General features: G+C 38.4%; 2 protein-coding genes across 12 annotated transcripts in view; both read right to left on the bottom strand.

The window, feature by feature from the left end:
* Positions 1 to 452: 452 nt before the first annotated feature.
* On the bottom strand, positions 453 to 6444 carry c15h6orf118 (chromosome 15 C6orf118 homolog). 3 transcript variants are annotated; one of them, XM_020709715.2, is made up of 11 exons: positions 6356 to 6444; positions 5613 to 6164; positions 5415 to 5531; positions 2791 to 2850; positions 2486 to 2610; positions 2339 to 2406; positions 1953 to 2122; positions 1770 to 1823; positions 1622 to 1683; positions 1477 to 1548; positions 453 to 893 (listed from the first exon to the last, which is right to left on the bottom strand). In XM_020709715.2, the coding sequence occupies exons 2-10, from the start codon at positions 6147 to 6149 to the stop codon at positions 1479 to 1481; spliced, it is 1263 nt and encodes a 420-aa protein (XP_020565374.1). In that variant the 5' UTR covers positions 6150 to 6164; positions 6356 to 6444; the 3' UTR covers positions 453 to 893; positions 1477 to 1478. The 3 variants fall into 3 exon arrangements, with proteins under 3 accessions (XP_020565374.1, XP_020565373.1, XP_023818962.1); XM_020709714.2 differs by lacking the exon at positions 453 to 893 and having other exon boundaries at positions 1426 to 1548; XM_023963194.1 differs by lacking the exon at positions 453 to 893 and having other exon boundaries at positions 1426 to 1548; positions 5613 to 6151.
* A 2810-nt stretch (positions 6445 to 9254) lies between these two features.
* The window catches only part of pde10a (phosphodiesterase 10A), a 56038-nt gene continuing 49519 nt past the window's right edge, over positions 9255 to 15773 (bottom strand). For 5 of the 9 annotated variants that reach the window (XM_023963184.1, XM_023963192.1, XM_023963186.1 and 2 more), the window contains exons 18-22: positions 15269 to 15441; positions 15021 to 15132; positions 14724 to 14811; positions 13767 to 13855; positions 9255 to 11220 (exon numbers count right to left, since the gene is read on the bottom strand). In XM_023963184.1, the coding sequence (XP_023818952.1) occupies positions 11125 to 11220; positions 13767 to 13855; positions 14724 to 14811; positions 15021 to 15132; positions 15269 to 15441 (558 nt within the window). In that variant the 3' untranslated portion in view covers positions 9255 to 11124. The remainder of the gene's footprint in view (positions 11221 to 13766; positions 13856 to 14723; positions 14812 to 15020; positions 15133 to 15268; positions 15442 to 15773) is intronic. The other 4 variants (XM_023963185.1, XM_023963188.1, XM_023963191.1 and 1 more) reach the window with 2 other exon arrangements.

The raw sequence follows: 15773 nt of genomic DNA, 5'->3' as shown, positions 1-15773 counted from the left end.
ATTTTTTTGATCGCATCATGTTATTTAAAAAAAAAGTGATAAAAATACATATAAACCACAATAAGTAAAAAGCACCTGCACTCATCCAGTTTTCCTTAATGAAAATAAGTGTACTATAAGTGTACTTAGTCAAATACTATGAGTCAGGCAGTATACTTGAAGTTTACTTTGATATACTCTTTAAGAAACTGTATACTTAAAATGTTTCAAGTTAGACTGAAGAAATATTCAGTTACTTCCTACACTACATGTATATGCTCAGTAGCATATATTTGATACGCTTCTACTCAAGTATACTTGATAAAATAAACTCCAAGTGTACTACTTTTTGCTAAGGGAAGTCATGTTTGAAGACGCAGTCACACATTTTTTTGTTTTTAACATGTTCTTGAAGCATTTTTCCATGAATGAAGGACATATTATAAGAGAATTAGGCTCAAATTAGGCTTTTTTCCCAGTATTTATTTATGATAAACTTTATTTTTTATAATATACTTTATTTATATAGCACTTTTCGAAATCCAGATTACAAAGTGCTATACAATTAATATGAGACAAAGTCAGTATTAAAAACAGTGTCAAGTATGGAACAATAAAACACAGCACACATATAAAATGGTGATAGTGGTTAAAATCAATAAAATCGATAAATCGATTTGTTCAAATCATTGTGAATCAGGAGTTGATAAAAAAATACAAATTAAAAAAAGATCAGATTTGTGACAAAGCACATATGCTGGGCTCCCTGCTCCGCTCCATAGATCCACATTCGTCTTTGTTTTCCTCATCCGAGCTGCCATCCCTCTCAAAACCGTACGCTTGGTTGGCTCCGATATTGCTGCCCATTTTGGTTGCACCGGTAATGTTAAGTTAGGGGTGTGAGGGGCTGTAGGCTAGTGGGAGAGAGAGAGTAAACAGATGGGTTAAAGGGATGGGTTACTCCACGGCAACACACCCGCCCACAACTTCTAAGCACTATTCTAACAATTTCTAACAAACTTCTTGTGCTCTGCAGAAACTATGTCCTGGAAAACGACACAAAATCATGATTTTGGCTAAAAATGACAAAAGGCCAATGGGAACGCTTTAAAAATAGATCAAAAGATGATGTAAGTGGGACTTTAAAGTACAAAGGCAGGAAATAAATCTCACTTGTTTTTCTGTGCACTTTTCTCAAATGTCTCTGCTGCCCTCTTGTGGTTGTAAGGAGTTATCTCTCCTTCTGTTGCTTTTTTAAATCCATCCTAAATTAAAATCTCAGTAAACGCAATTTCAAATATTTATTAAAAACTTGTAAATAGTCTGAGATGATTCAGTCAGACTGAGTTCTTTTTTTAACAAGTTTCTTAAAAAAAAGTTTAAAACAAACATTGTAAACTGTTCCCCCCAACATCCCAATTTGTGCTCTTATGGATGAAGTCGTGATTTAAACTTTACATTCGGTTTATTTTATTGCATCTTGTCGCACACACTGACGTTCAGTCATCCGAGCTGCAATTTGGAGTTTCTCGCAGGTGTAGGTCTTCATATATTTGGTCCCACAACATCCTGTGATGAAACACAACACACGCAGATGCAAATAGACTGGTTTCGTGCGTTCATTGTGCGTCACTTTACACACCTTCCTGTGGCCTGGCTTCCTTTCTCTTTCTGCAGAACTGCATGGAGTCTGATCTCAAGGTCCTGGGGGGTAAATGTGAAATCAAACATGCGCTCAAGTGTGGATAATGGACTTATAATAAGGTGGGAAAGCTGGTACTTTCCCTTGCCTGGTTCATTGTCCTTAAACGGTGATTTGAAGCTATCAGTGTCATTATCTCGGCCTGGGAGAAGAAAACCAAACAAAAAAACGCGCTCATGCGTTCAGTGCAATTATCAGGCATGTTTTCAGCGTGAGAAAACGTGAGGATTCCAACCCTCAACCCTCTTCAGCTGGAGTGTTCTCTCAGCACCTTTAACTCTTGGAGGAGACGCTCGGCTGCAGAGGTCGTGACCCTGGACACCAGCTTCTCCTGAACCTCCTCCTCTAACTGCAGGACCTCCTTGGCCACGTGCAGCACCTGCAGCCTTTTGGAGCTGCTGACGTCGGAGCGGAGCGCGGCGTTCTCCCACACAGACGCATCTGTTGTCACACCAGAGGAAACGGGCGAGAATGCAAAGCAGGGAAAAGAGATGCGTCCGTGCACAAACATGCACACAAACGCTGGGTGTTCAGCCTTCTTTTTCAGGTTTGCTCGCTCGCACGCTAAAAAGGCAACAGTTGCAGGATCACGTGTGCTCTCTGCTCTCACTGCAGGATGAAATGCAAGTGTTTGGATGCGGTTTTTTTGTCTTTTACCCGCTGAGGTTCTGTCCTCTGGGCCTGTTGTGGCTGGAATGTTCTGCAACTCGTGTTGGACTTTGAGGCTAAAAAAAGAACAAACGGGCTAAATCTACTGAGAATGCAGAAGATTCATTGCTTTTGGCTGGGTTTTGGCTGTGTTACCGTTTATTCTCCTCCAGAGATCTCGTGGCTTGCTGTTCCAGCCTGCAAACCTCTTTCTCAGCCTCCTCCAGCTCCTTTTCTCTCACTTTGCTGCGACCGATATCTTCCACCAGAGCATTCATCGGCTGAAACACAACAAGCATGAAGAATGAATCCGGCTAATCCTACTGATGCTTTAACATAAATACTACTTTTGAAATTGTGACCAAAGGAAGACTTTTACTTTGAAAGAACCAGGTCTGGTTTTAACCTTTCCAGGTAAACCAGAAGAAGAAGAAAAAAGATAAACTCATATCAGCTTTTACCATGTTGTGCTGTGGGGACTGGGAGGCCATCAAGTGGTTGACATATAAATCATATTCAGTCTGGAAGACAAAGAAACATAAGTTAAATAATATAAAAATACAAGATGGCTTGCCTTGTCTTTACTGAAAGTAAATAAAAACACTCTCATTTTACTATACTGTAAATATTGTTTCAAAATTAAACATTTACTGTAAAAAAAAGAGTTTTAAATCTTTAAAGTAAGTGTATTTACACACTTTGCCCCAAACATCTCCTTTTTTAAGCAATAGTCCAACCATTTTTATTTCTAGATCTAAAAATAAGACCAGAATGACACATTTTAAGAAAAATCTGTCTTAAAAAACAACACCACTTAGCAGAAAGTAGTCTATTAAGCTGTACTACAAGTACTCTTTACTACAAGTGAGGCAATGTACTTGAAGTTTACTTTTTTATTTTGTTTCCTCTTAAAATTTAGCCTGAAAAAGTATTCAGTATACTTCCTACGCTACATGTACAAGGATTTTAGTAGATTTGATATACTTGTACTCAAGTATACTTCATAAAATAAACTTCAGTTGTAGTACTTTCTGCTAAAGCATCCCAAAAAGAAACCAACAAAATCACACTGGGACTTTTTAAATATCATTTTTAGTTTAAATATCTTATCATAAGACAAACCAACTTCCCATTACAGTAACATTTGTCTTGTTAAGTGATTTGATCTTGAAAACGTCTTGACCAAACATGTCTGACGAAACAAGTGTTTTTTTAAGTTTTACATAATATTTTTAGGCAGACGTTTTATTGTAAATGATGATATTTGTGACAATTTTATCTTTAAATGTGTAATTCTGATCTTACTTTAAGATGACGGGATGTTGCATCTCTTAATATTTGGGTATAAAACTATTTTTTTGAGCAATGCTAATTTTAAGACATAATATTTTTCAAGTGAAATTAGTTGCCTTTAAAACAAAATTAAATCTTGAAGTTAGCCTAGAATAGACATATTAAGGTATTAATTAAAAATATTATGCATTGAAATTAGCGTGTGTTGCACAAATAAAGAGCTTTATGTCTTTAAAGTATATAAAGTTGTACATTTATCCCTCCAAAATATCCTAGGAGGATAGGAGCTACAACTGTTCAAATCTCCTAATTTCTCTACCACAATCATCCCAAAATAAGACTAGAATTCTTCCACTTCCACTTAAATGTAAAGTAAAATTGTGTTTCATTAGAAATATTGCAAAATATAAGAGGTTTCAAGATCAAATGATTCATCAAGATATTTAAGATTTATTGTCGTAAAATAAATCATTACTCTGCAAAAACAAGCCCCTAAATAAGTCAAAAAATTGTTGAAATTTTAAAAAAATTCTCTTAGAAAAGATGCAAAAACTTCTGCAAGTGGGTAGATTATTCTTGTTCATAAAAAACATTCTTGATAGGGTTTTTTTCTTGCAGGACAGAAATAAATATGTTGAAATTGTTAAAACTTTCTAAAGATTCAGTTTTTGCAGTGTGCTCTTTTTAAACCAATATAAACCTTGAAATTAGCCACATAAATAATCATATTAAGGTATTTTTGCTCTGGTAAACAGAATTAAATTGATCTAAAATATGTGTATTGCTCAAATTTGTAAAAATAAATTTACATTACGTTTATTTACACTCATAACCCCCAAATATCCTATTTTAAGCACTAGAGCAGTCATTTTTAGCCCTGAATCATTTAGAAATAAGAATAGAATGACACATTTAAGCTACATCTGTCAAAAAAATTGAATGTAAATTACAAGTCAAAACAAAAGTTTCCAGTTTTTTAAAATAAAGCAAATCTGTTTGTTGAAACAAAACCCATCTCCGTTCAAAAATAAAACTTCTGCTTTAAAATACTGTGTAAAAACAACCCAGCAAGATATTCAACATTAATTGCTCTTCAACAAATCAGCAAAAACAGGCTCCTAGAAATACGTCAAAAATTCTTCAAATTTGATCATTTTTCTTTAAAAAAAAAAAGCAAAAATTGCTGGAGAGGAGTTGAATAGTTTTACCTAGAATCCTTAATTTAATCTAAAAAAATTCTAGGACATGCTTTCTTATATTAAGATGCTTTTTGATTTTTGATAAGATTTTTTTTGCAAGACAAAAAAGGACAGAATTTTCTGAAACAAGAGTCTATTTATTTTCCTAAAATGGATTTTTCGAGTTACTATGAGGTTATTTTTGTCTTATATCAAGATATTTGAACTAAAAACTAGTGGTTTTGTGGAGATTTGGGGATTTTTGCAGGGTTCTTTTTAATTCTCTTATGCAAATATTTGTTTCTGCAGTTCCCATAAAAAGACATAACGGTCCACTCACTCCAACAAATGAAGGTGAATAAATATCCTAAACATTCTGAGTAGGTTTGCTCTCATGTGGAAGGAATCGAGCTCACAGGACATCATTTTACGAGCGTGCGCGATGGTGGAGTGGCTGCCCCCCCCTAAAGTCACGCTCCCTGATGCACGCCGGCCAGGTTCCCGTGGTTGCTCTACTTGCACTCCTACACCAGGGACCTACTCTCTCTCTCGGCTCTAACTTTCGACGGCCCATGCTAAAAATGTGCTAGTGGGTAGAGAGGAAATGGAAAAACCTTAATTTCCCTCAGGATGCGTCCAAATAATGGCAAGCCTTCACATACATCATCAAAGACGTCACCGCACACGGAGAGGCGGTCTCTGCTGGGCCAGCTCTGCACAGACTTCAGTTTCTTTGTATGGAAGAGAATCAGAGAGTCATAAAAGGAGCCAGAGCGAGCATGTCATTCATAGACGGTGTGACCATCCCTGACCTTAATCAGTTTGCTCTCATGAAGCTTTCCGCCCGCCCAGATGTTCTGCTGGGCCAGAGGTCGCCTGTCAAAGGCTTCAGAGCTCAGGCCTTCCTGGATGGAGGACTGTTTGGGTTGTTTGGATGAAGAGGAGGCTTCTTCCTGAAGGCCTGAAAATGAGGCTGAGCTGCCATTCTTACCTGGATGTGTGTTTTCTGTAGTGCGTGAATGCGGTGACGTAAATTTGGCCTCGTTTTTCCTTGACCTCAAAACCTCCGAATCCACTATAGTAGAGTTGGAAGCCTGCTTTTTTACTTCCTTCTTCTTCTCGCAGGTTAGGGTCTGTGTCTTTTTCCATTTCTGGGAGTTTGGAGTGTCTTCCCGTCCCTGGGTCGTCCTCTCACTATAAGGCTTCGTCCCTTTGGGGGGTTGGCTCTGGCTCGGGCTGCCGGGCCCTGGGTGACCCGTGGGGCAGGTCAGGAGATCAGCCTTCTGAGTGGATCCTGCAGCTTGGAGCCGTCTGTGGAAACCCTGCTTCTGCCTGCAGCTGCTGGACATGGCTGTGAAAACACACTGCAGTGTTGTTTTAACAAAACATCTTTATTTGGCTTCTTAAAATCTGTTTCTGTAGCACAAATATTGCAAATATCGCAAAACTAAATCAAAAGACAATTTTGACCCTTTTTTTTTTAAACATAACTTTAACACAAAATATTTGCATTTGCAAATTTTGTTGCTAAATATTCAGAAAAGTGACGTTTTACCTGCTAACTCGCTGAGATTTAACAGAATCAAATCCTTGGGACGTCAGTTCGAGCGTTTCCAGGTTGCCAAGGAGACAAGCCTGTGTTGCGTTCACTGTCACGGTAATGATCGTACAAATGACAGTTTAGGTTCCAAACCAAATAACGGCTGTGCCTTGTGTGACAGCAGCTCTTTGCCATAAACATACAAATATCTGCGCAGTAAAGGGGTTAAAATTTAGATAAGCGCTACATTTTTTTATGTATTCATTTTAAGAGTTTTACGTTGTCTGAAAATTCGTGTTAGCTAAAAATATTTATGGGTGCTCATAACTGTTGATGGATTTTATAAAAACATATGGTTTTACGAAAATACTAAATGAAAAGAGTTTAAACATTTTTTGCGGCGAAGTCGCGTCAGTAGTCGATGGAGGAATTCGAACGACGTTGATAAATTCCAGGTTTCCCAAAGGCAACACGAGGAAATGTTGAAAATAGACAAATGTGCGCAGCCGCAGACAGCGCATGGAGTTTTAAGAGAAAAAACAACAACAAAACATTTAGCTTTATTGAAAAGTCTGTTCAAACAAATCAAACATGATGACAGCAAGTACTTAAGAGGGGCTAGCTAACAGTAACCAATTTTTCCCTGAAATAGTAAATATTGTAGAATATACCACATACAAAATGGACCAGCAAAAAAAATTCTGATATTTTTTCTGTTACACTGATGTCACCATGGGTTTTTATGGGTGAAAATAGTGAAAGAAAATAGTGATGCATCAGTAAATTGCCTTGAATCTATATTTCTTACCCCACAAATGGGGGAAAACGAGCAGAAAACCAGTGAAGTTTCATAGTTTACTGAAACAACACAATAAAATGTTATATTTATAGTCTCCAGGATCGTTTGATGCAATATAGGCTATGCATAAAATGGTACTACACTTGAAAAAGTACCTCACTTAAAGTTTTTCTTAAAGTATACTTGAGTATAGGTATAAAGCAAGTAGATCTAAAGTATAGACCATGTACCAGTTGGATAAACTACGGTAACTGAATACTTTTTCAGACTAAATTGGAACATTTACAATACTAAATAAAATGTAAACTGGCTCACTTTTAGTGTAGACCAATACTTGCTGTACACTTACATGGACCACATTTTGCCAATGATAACAGTGCGTAAGATGACAATTAATTTAAAACGTCAAAATTTAGGATCTATAGATTTTATTATGAAGACTAAAATCCATTTTACGGAACATTTTTAGAAAAACAGAGAGCCTGGATCTAAATGGAATCCAAATGCCTCAGCAGCTGCATCCAGTATCCTCTGCAGGAGGTCTGCAGCCTCGTGACACCAGAGGCGCTGCAACTGCAACAGGTTAACAGAACAAAACAGCTCCATGCATGTTTTCTTCAGCAGTCCCAAGCAAATCATCACTCACATTCTGCATGTTTAGATAAAATGCTTGAAACACAAGCGTTAAATCAAACTTTAGTTTGTCTTTTCTAGCTGCTCGACATTTTGTTCCTAAACAGAACATAAATAAAAACACATGTCCCCCAAAATAGTCGCTATAAGTGAGGATTTTTGCTGAAGCTCCTAAGAGATGTTTAAATCTTTTTAGATCATTAAAACCTAAAGCAGCAGAATAATACATGTTTGAAGAAGAACTATTAAACAACTATAGAAATAACTTTTAAGAAACGGGAACCAAACATTAAAGTGTGTTGTTCGAGTTTAGCCAAGTTTAGAAGTATTACTACATTTTAAATGCAAAAGTCAAAGTTTTAGGGACCTAAAAGCTAAATATTCCTAAGAAAAAACACTCACTAGTTAGTATGATCAAAATAAAATAAATTAAATTAAAAAGTAGCTGTTGACTGGTTTACCTGCAGTAAATGCTTTTTCCTTACCTGGAGCAAAGGAAAATGATGCCATGATTCAACAGACTCACAACAGAAACCAGTGACTCAGAAGGAATCAAAAATCCTTTTTAAATACAGTCCATCACCAGATCCACTCTAACATGTTCTTGTGACGTATATAAAGAAATTTAAGCTCAAAATAGCATTTCTGAGTATTCCTTTATTGAAATTGTTGTAAATCAGGAGCAGATAAAAAAAATACTGCATGGAAAACATAGTGTTGGTGCTGGACAAAATACGCTGGGTGGGCCACGAGCTCCCTGCTCTGCTCCATTCTGATGCATCCACTTGCAGACAAATAGATCCATGGACCTCTTTGTTTTCCTCGTCTGAGCTGGAATCTGGTTTTGAACTGTACGGCTAGATAGCTCTAATATTGCTCGCCATTTTTGTTGCACTGGTCATGTAGTGTTGACATTTATTTAATTAAATTGTTGCAGTAAAATGTAAATGAGGGGCTGTAAGCTAGCAAAAGAGTGCATACACATCCAACTCCCAGCAATGGGGAGGAGGCGGGGTTTTTCTGGGCTATTGGTCCCGCCCACAACTCAGAGGTGAGTTTTTAATAAACTCCTGCTGCTCTGCAAAAACTATGTCCTAGAAAACAAGATAGGTTTTCGGATTTAGACTAAAAACAACAACATAATAATAATAAAAAAAACATTGCAGATGCTTCAAAAAATAGATAATAAAATGATCGGAGTGGGTCTTTGAACTTACTAAGAATAAATGGGATGGGCTAAGGAAAACTGCTTTGCTCGTACTATGAAAAGGAATTTTTTTCATGAAATTACTATTGATACGCCAAACCTGTGCAGTGATGTGAGCTAAAGGCAGTGGGATGAAACACCTATAATCAAGAAAACATGTTACTTTGAACTGTTAGAACAATTAAGAGTTGAAATGGGAATTTGTTTTAGTTGTTCTTGAGATGCAACCAATACTAACGTGAATTTTCAAGCACAACATTTAAAACACAGACACCTTTTTTTATTTTTTTAGAGACATATTTAATAAAAGTCATTTGGGCTACGGCTCTTACATTTACAGTTGAGACATTCCTCAGTTATTCTGGGTAACAGTAACATGTCTAGACTGTTTAATTTATCTTTTATGTTTACTTTGTACAAAAAAGAAAAAAGGCCAACATTGTTTTTCTTTGTATAAAAAATATAAGTTAATTAAAATTTAACTCTAATTAAGAAAATAACAATAGACATAATAATAATAATAGCGCTAATGATAAAGATCATAAGCTAAACATAGTGCAGATGGTGGGATATAACTGGTGCTAAAAAGTGGAAGGGACAGTGCAGTGACTTAACATGTGGTCGGGAGGGGCTGAGGTGGGTGGAGGGTGAAACGGCTTTCGCTCTCGCATGCATTCACCAACACACGCAAACGCACTCATTCAGAAAGTGCATGGCTGCCCATCTGTTCAGCACCATCAGAGCAAAGGTTCGAGTCCACTGAACCCCAGGAGCTGCACAACCCGTTCCCGTCTTACGCAGCTCCGGTAAGGTGCGTGCCAGCGGTTGCTCCTGGTCGACGCCTGCTGGGAGCTGTTCTGAAAGGTAACACGGAGAAGGCGGAGCCAAACGACAGTGCGTCAACTCAGACCACCAAACAGAACATTCGTGGAAATCTACATTCACAACACTGGAGGACCGCAGTACCTGTCACACAACAAAAGACGTGAGCAGAAATGGTTCATTGGAATGACAGATGAAGACAAAATCCTTTGTCTTTGGAAGATCTTAGAAGCTCATTAGAAAGAGTCCAAATGTTTCCTCTAGTTCTGTATTGAAAAATGAGCGTTTAAGGAAGAGGACGAGGAGTTTTTGGATGGGAGGGATGTCTGGCAAAATGTCAAACACTCTTAAGTTGGAATCCCAGAGATGGACAGGCCAGAGAGGATGGAAAGAGGAGGAGCTCCGCCTGTTTCCTCCCAACGTCCTCCATGCCGCAAGAGACGGAGAAGCTTCACGATATGCAGTCTTGGCCTGGGACTGAGATGAAAATCCTGTTCATCAGAGGGATGTTGTTGCAGCAGATTCCTAAATGCTTGGGGCCGTTGGGCTTCAGGGTTCACATCAGACTTCAAACACTGTGACTCTCTTGTGAGTTTTCTCACAAGTGTCACCAGTATGCAACTCCTCTTATCACAGTTTTTCCACATTTCTTGGGGGATTTCTGCAATCTCCACTTGGAATAGGCTGTATTTATTCAAGTACTGCAAAAGATTTTATATCCAAAAAAAGTAATAAAAAAAAAGAACATTCTAATGCACACCTCAATAAAGCAAGGTGCCATTACGCCACACATCTGCTCTGCACATTCCTTCTGTCTTTGGGAATAACTTGCCGAAGTAGTGCTCGTGCAATCAACTTACCACAGAAGGCAAACAGTACTATTGCAAAAGAGCCTGAAATAACAAAGATTTCACATATTCTAGCCTGTGAAAAGTCCAGAGTAAGGCCTCTGCACAAAAAGACCATCATGGAGTCAGCTCAAACTAAGAAAAACATAATAAAAACACAAAAAAACCCAGCCAAAATAGAAACAACTCAAGTCTATTTCACCAAATGAATTCCCATGCTTAGAGAACAAAAAGGGCGATGGGCTCAAGTCCCTTCCCGCCCAACGTTTGTCAGTCTCCGGGATTGGTGAAAACCTTCAGTGTTGATACCTCCGTCATCCAATGAGGTAACTGTGTGTGTTCAAAGTGAAGTTGCTTGTAGCTTAACCAAATCCTGCTAAACTTAGCAGGTTCTTCTCCTTTGTCCAAGTCAGAGGTCTGTGGCAGGATTTGGGTTGTATTCCTTTGGTGGGCCAGCAACCCCTTTGGTAGTCAGTTATCCACCTTGACTGGGCCCGAAATGCAAGGCTTGGTAGGCACAACGTCCTCCACCTCTCCTCGTGCTATCCTCTCCCAGTGGCTCAGGTTTTCCCTTCAAACACAGACATCCGCGATGAGAAAACAACACTACTTTTTCACTTTTATGTGTCCTAAATGGCAGAAATGAGCAGACAACCATCCGTTTCTGTTGTCATGAGTGTAACATTTCCTGTCTTGTACTGTAGTCCATAGAGAAGCCACAATTCCTGGTTTAAAACCAAACCATGACAACTGAATCCTGCATCACTATACACATACAAATACATATGTTTATATGTTTACACTGAAAGGGTCGAGTTGTTCTAACATCAATATTATCCCTTGTGCTAACTTAGATGACCCCACCCTTACATTGACGTGTTCTCCCTACCATGACAAAGGTGGAAAGATTTCATGTAATCCATGGACACCAGTGAAGATCACAAATCATTGAAGAAAAAAGGTTCAGAGCACTGTATAGTGGGTCTAGATGACCCAACTCCCAATGTTAAAGTGCCTAGGATAGCACAAGGGTTATTAATGTTCTTTAATTACATTTTACCATGCTAAGTATAAGCCAAAGTTAGGGGTTTTTCTTCCTTTTTACTTTCTTATTAGCAAAATAAAAAATGGCTTTAAGAATTTTAAATTTTTTGTGGATATTTTGTAAAACACAAATCATAAATCGAATTGAACCCCCCCCCCCCAAAAAAAAAAATCAGGCGTGGGGAAAGTGAATCTTTTTATGTCTAATAGACCAGTGGTCCCCAACCTCAGTGCCGTAGACCGGTACCGGTCAGTGGGACACAAAAAAAAACCCTTTATTTTTTGCCGTTTTGTTAATAATCCGATCCTGAAGGAAGTTTTATTTTGGAAAACTATTGGATTCTCTCCACCAAATCAGACCTATTGTTGATACAAGTCAAGTCGCTCTGTCACGTGTTAAAAAATGAATCCGTTACGTCCTTCAAGCGGCTGCACCGACATCCAATTGGAAACCCCCTAAGCTAGCAAAGTTAACACAAAACAAACAAACGTGTTTGGAAAGTTGCTTTTCAAAGAAGAGATCCAGGATTTATCGGGACAGTTGTTCCCACAGACCATAATAATAATACAGAATATTCGGCAACCAGCTGTCTAATGTTTTGAGGATGCTGCTAATACAGTTATTTTTTTCCAATTACTTACTTTTTAATTTTTGGGCAGCTGTTAATTGTTGTTTCCCAAAATTAACAAACAAAAATCAAAGCCCTGAAGAATATTGTTTTTGGGTTCTCCAGGTTTAATGGTTCCCACATGAAAACTAGTGAAAAAACAAAAAAAAAAACATTGAACATTCACTTTAGCCTCACACAGACCGGTCATAGAAATTATGAAACCGATCTGTGGCCTGGAAAAGGTTGGGACCCATGACAAACTGTGTTCTATCAGACATCATCACGTCCAGGGCAGATCCCTCAATGAGCTGCAGGGCTCCACGGGGTCTCGGCCTGCACAGAGCCCGGCGCTGACGTACGGCTGAGGCTTGAACGTTACGCTGCTCGCTTTGTTTGCATTCGCCGCAGATCAAGGACACATTTTATAAAGCAGCAAAGGGTTGGCGGACGTGCAACACGATCCTGTTTGTAAACCAGGAACAGCAGCCGTAAATACCTGTACATTCTTTTCACGCTTATCGTATGGGAGGCCAGGAAAGCACCATTTCGCCAAAGGTAATATATTATTACACACATGATTATTTTATGCAATAAATGGCAAAAAAGCATGGTATAGGCCCTTCAACATGCAGCTGCTCCTCTCTACGGCCCTCTACGGGCCACCCAAAAAACCAATCGCACCTGTCCGGATCCCTCCATACAGGTAAATGTGACTAAGGCTTAAGGCTGTGTCTTGCTGAAAGACTTTAACACCTCCACTTTTTAGATGTTTTAACGTCGTCAAGAGGAAAGTCACGGCTCACATTCTCTCACAAGATCCTGGCCCGCTTAACTCCAGACACTTCCCGAGGAAACTTGAGGGCTCGGTATGAAGGTTAGAAACACAAAAATGTAACCCTTATCTAAAAATAGGATTAACTGCTGGACGCTCCAGGAAACATGCATCAAACCACTTCAGCTTCAAATTGACTTTAATTTATCAAAAAAAAAATTTTTGAAGTAGCTGGAAGAAGACTAAGGCATCAAGGGGTTAATTGTCGCAGCACACCTGTGCAGGCAAAAGTACCCTTAGCAAAAAGTAGTTTATTTAAGTATATACTAAAAGTATATAAAAGTTTACTTCAAGTTTACTTTTATAAACGATATAATTGTTAAATTATATATATTCTATATATTGTAAACCTAAAAAGTTCCAATTTAGTCTGAAAAAGTATTCAGCCAGTACACATCCTATTCTACAAGTACATGCTCTATAGTGTACTTGCTATACTTATACTCGTTATACTTAGAATATAATATAATAGAATAGAATCAAATATACAAAACATTCAAAAATTAAAATTCAGTGAGTCTCTCTTTTGACTCAACTAAATAAACTTTGCTAATGGTACACACATATCTTATACACATATATTTTTGTAATTGTGCTTAATTACATTAAAAAAAGCTTAAACGAACATACCTGCAGGCTTTTAGTAGAGGACTGGATGGAGGGAAAAGCTTTGATAGCGTTGTGTAGCATGGAATCGCAACAGAGTTGTAAAATCCAACCTTCACAAAAAAAAAAGAAACTCAGAAAGAGGAAAACATTTTATAGTCCCACTCTGATCATATTTTGATCTATTTTCAAAGCTTTCCCAATGGCATTTTCATTTGGATTGCAACGTTTTTAGCAAAAAATTGATCAAACCTATGTTGTTTTCTAGGACATAGTTTCTGCAGAATAAAGAAACTTGAAAAAAGAAATACTCAAAAATGCAATTGTAACCGTAATTTTCTCTTTATTTGTCCTCCATCGTCACAAACACGCCACAAGAACGTGTTAAAAACACGATTTTCAAATATCAAATCTGACTCTGTGATGGTCCGAAACAAAATCAAGCCAATGAATTCTGACTTTTCTAACAAAATAAAATGTTACAGCTATTTATAAAGGTCTAAAATAAATATATATTGACATTTAATTAATGTACCGGTACGTGTTACATTTGTCTCCTGATTGAGCTGTGAATGAGCATTAAAGTCACTTCTTTTTAAAAATGTAACTTTGATGGACTCATTGGATTGCTCTGATTCCACCTTAAGCTCAAAAATACTGAAACTCTGTTGAGAGGTCACTTCAGCATCTTTCCATCTAATGACTCTTCTCTGAGGAAGCAGTTCATGTAAGCAAATGGTGTGGTGTTTAGTTTGGACAGCCACCAGTCTGCCGGTTTTTGATTATGTTTTGCATACAAGCTGTTTCCGAATGGATGGTCTGTAGTCGGAGCTCCTTTGAGGCCTTTTTTCTGTTCAGAGGACGAGGTCGTCTTTCTGTCTCTGACATTTGTGGTTTTTCCGCCTTATCTTTTCCTGCTGACCGTTTTTGCGGTTTGAGGCAGAACTGTCGCTTTGGTAGATGCGTAAAAAAAAAAAAAACCTCGTACTTGGCCTTCTGGAACTTCATCCTTCTTGTCTCGATCCATCATAGGTATAGGCTGAATTCCAATCTTCTTCATCTCATCTCCCTGTTTAAATGGGGGCAGGAAAAAAAAAACTCAAACAAGATACCTTTTATTTTTAAAGTCTCCTGACTACCTAACAGCTCTATTTTGAGCCATACATCTTGTGGGACATTGCTGCAGTATTTACAAGCGAGAATAGAGGCCTGACTGTTAGACTGGAGGCATGATCATGACACTAAAACTGTTAAGATTTGAACAGTATCCCACTGTACCTCAGCCCAGAACTCGGCATAGATGTCGTTGGCTGTGAGTCGTGTGATTTGCCACTGCTTGGTAACAGAACACAGGTCACATGCTGTCATCATCAGACCAATCACACGGTCCCTGGAGGGTAATAGCGACTCATCATATTCATGCAGAGGGGCTCAAAGCGCTGTTTATACGCTTCACTTTTTCTTTTTTTAACTACTCGTGTCCCCATGGGACCCGACTTTTGCTCCGGCGCGAGCGGCGCCCCGACCTGTGAGAGTGGTTGTTGAAGTCCAGTGCGCTGGTGCTCAGGAGCTCCGTCAGCTGCTGGTGGTTGTTAAAGTACAGCGCCAGGTCGGTGGCGATGATGGCCTTCCGGATGATCTCCAGCACCTGCTCGTACTCGCTGGAATTCAGGTTGGAGAAAATATTGTGCCCTTCCAGCTATGAGAAACAAAGAGATCAATAAAAAAGCAAAAGCTCCACTTAGGAAGCATTCAGTTCAGCTAAACTACAACATGGGGTAACGTCGAGTTCGTCTCAGTACTCGTCCTGGAAGCTTAAGCCCTCCTTAAAACCAATAAACAACCATTTTACAAGGGTTACCAGAAATTACAATTACTCTCTTTAAAGACCCACTCCGATAAAAAATTGCGTTTTTGGTCTTTTTAAGTATTTCTCTATTTAGATTGATGTGAATTAGGAGCAGACAAAAAAAAAAACAATTTGTAAAATAGATTATTTGTGAGGTTAAAAATATGCTGGGTGGGCCACAA

Source organism: Oryzias latipes, chromosome 15, assembly GCF_002234675.1.
Source record: "Oryzias latipes chromosome 15, ASM223467v1".
Taxonomy (NCBI): domain Eukaryota; kingdom Metazoa; phylum Chordata; class Actinopteri; order Beloniformes; family Adrianichthyidae; genus Oryzias; species Oryzias latipes.
The sequence above is the reverse complement of the archived record's forward strand: the minus strand, read 5'-3'. Positions and strand labels throughout refer to the sequence as shown.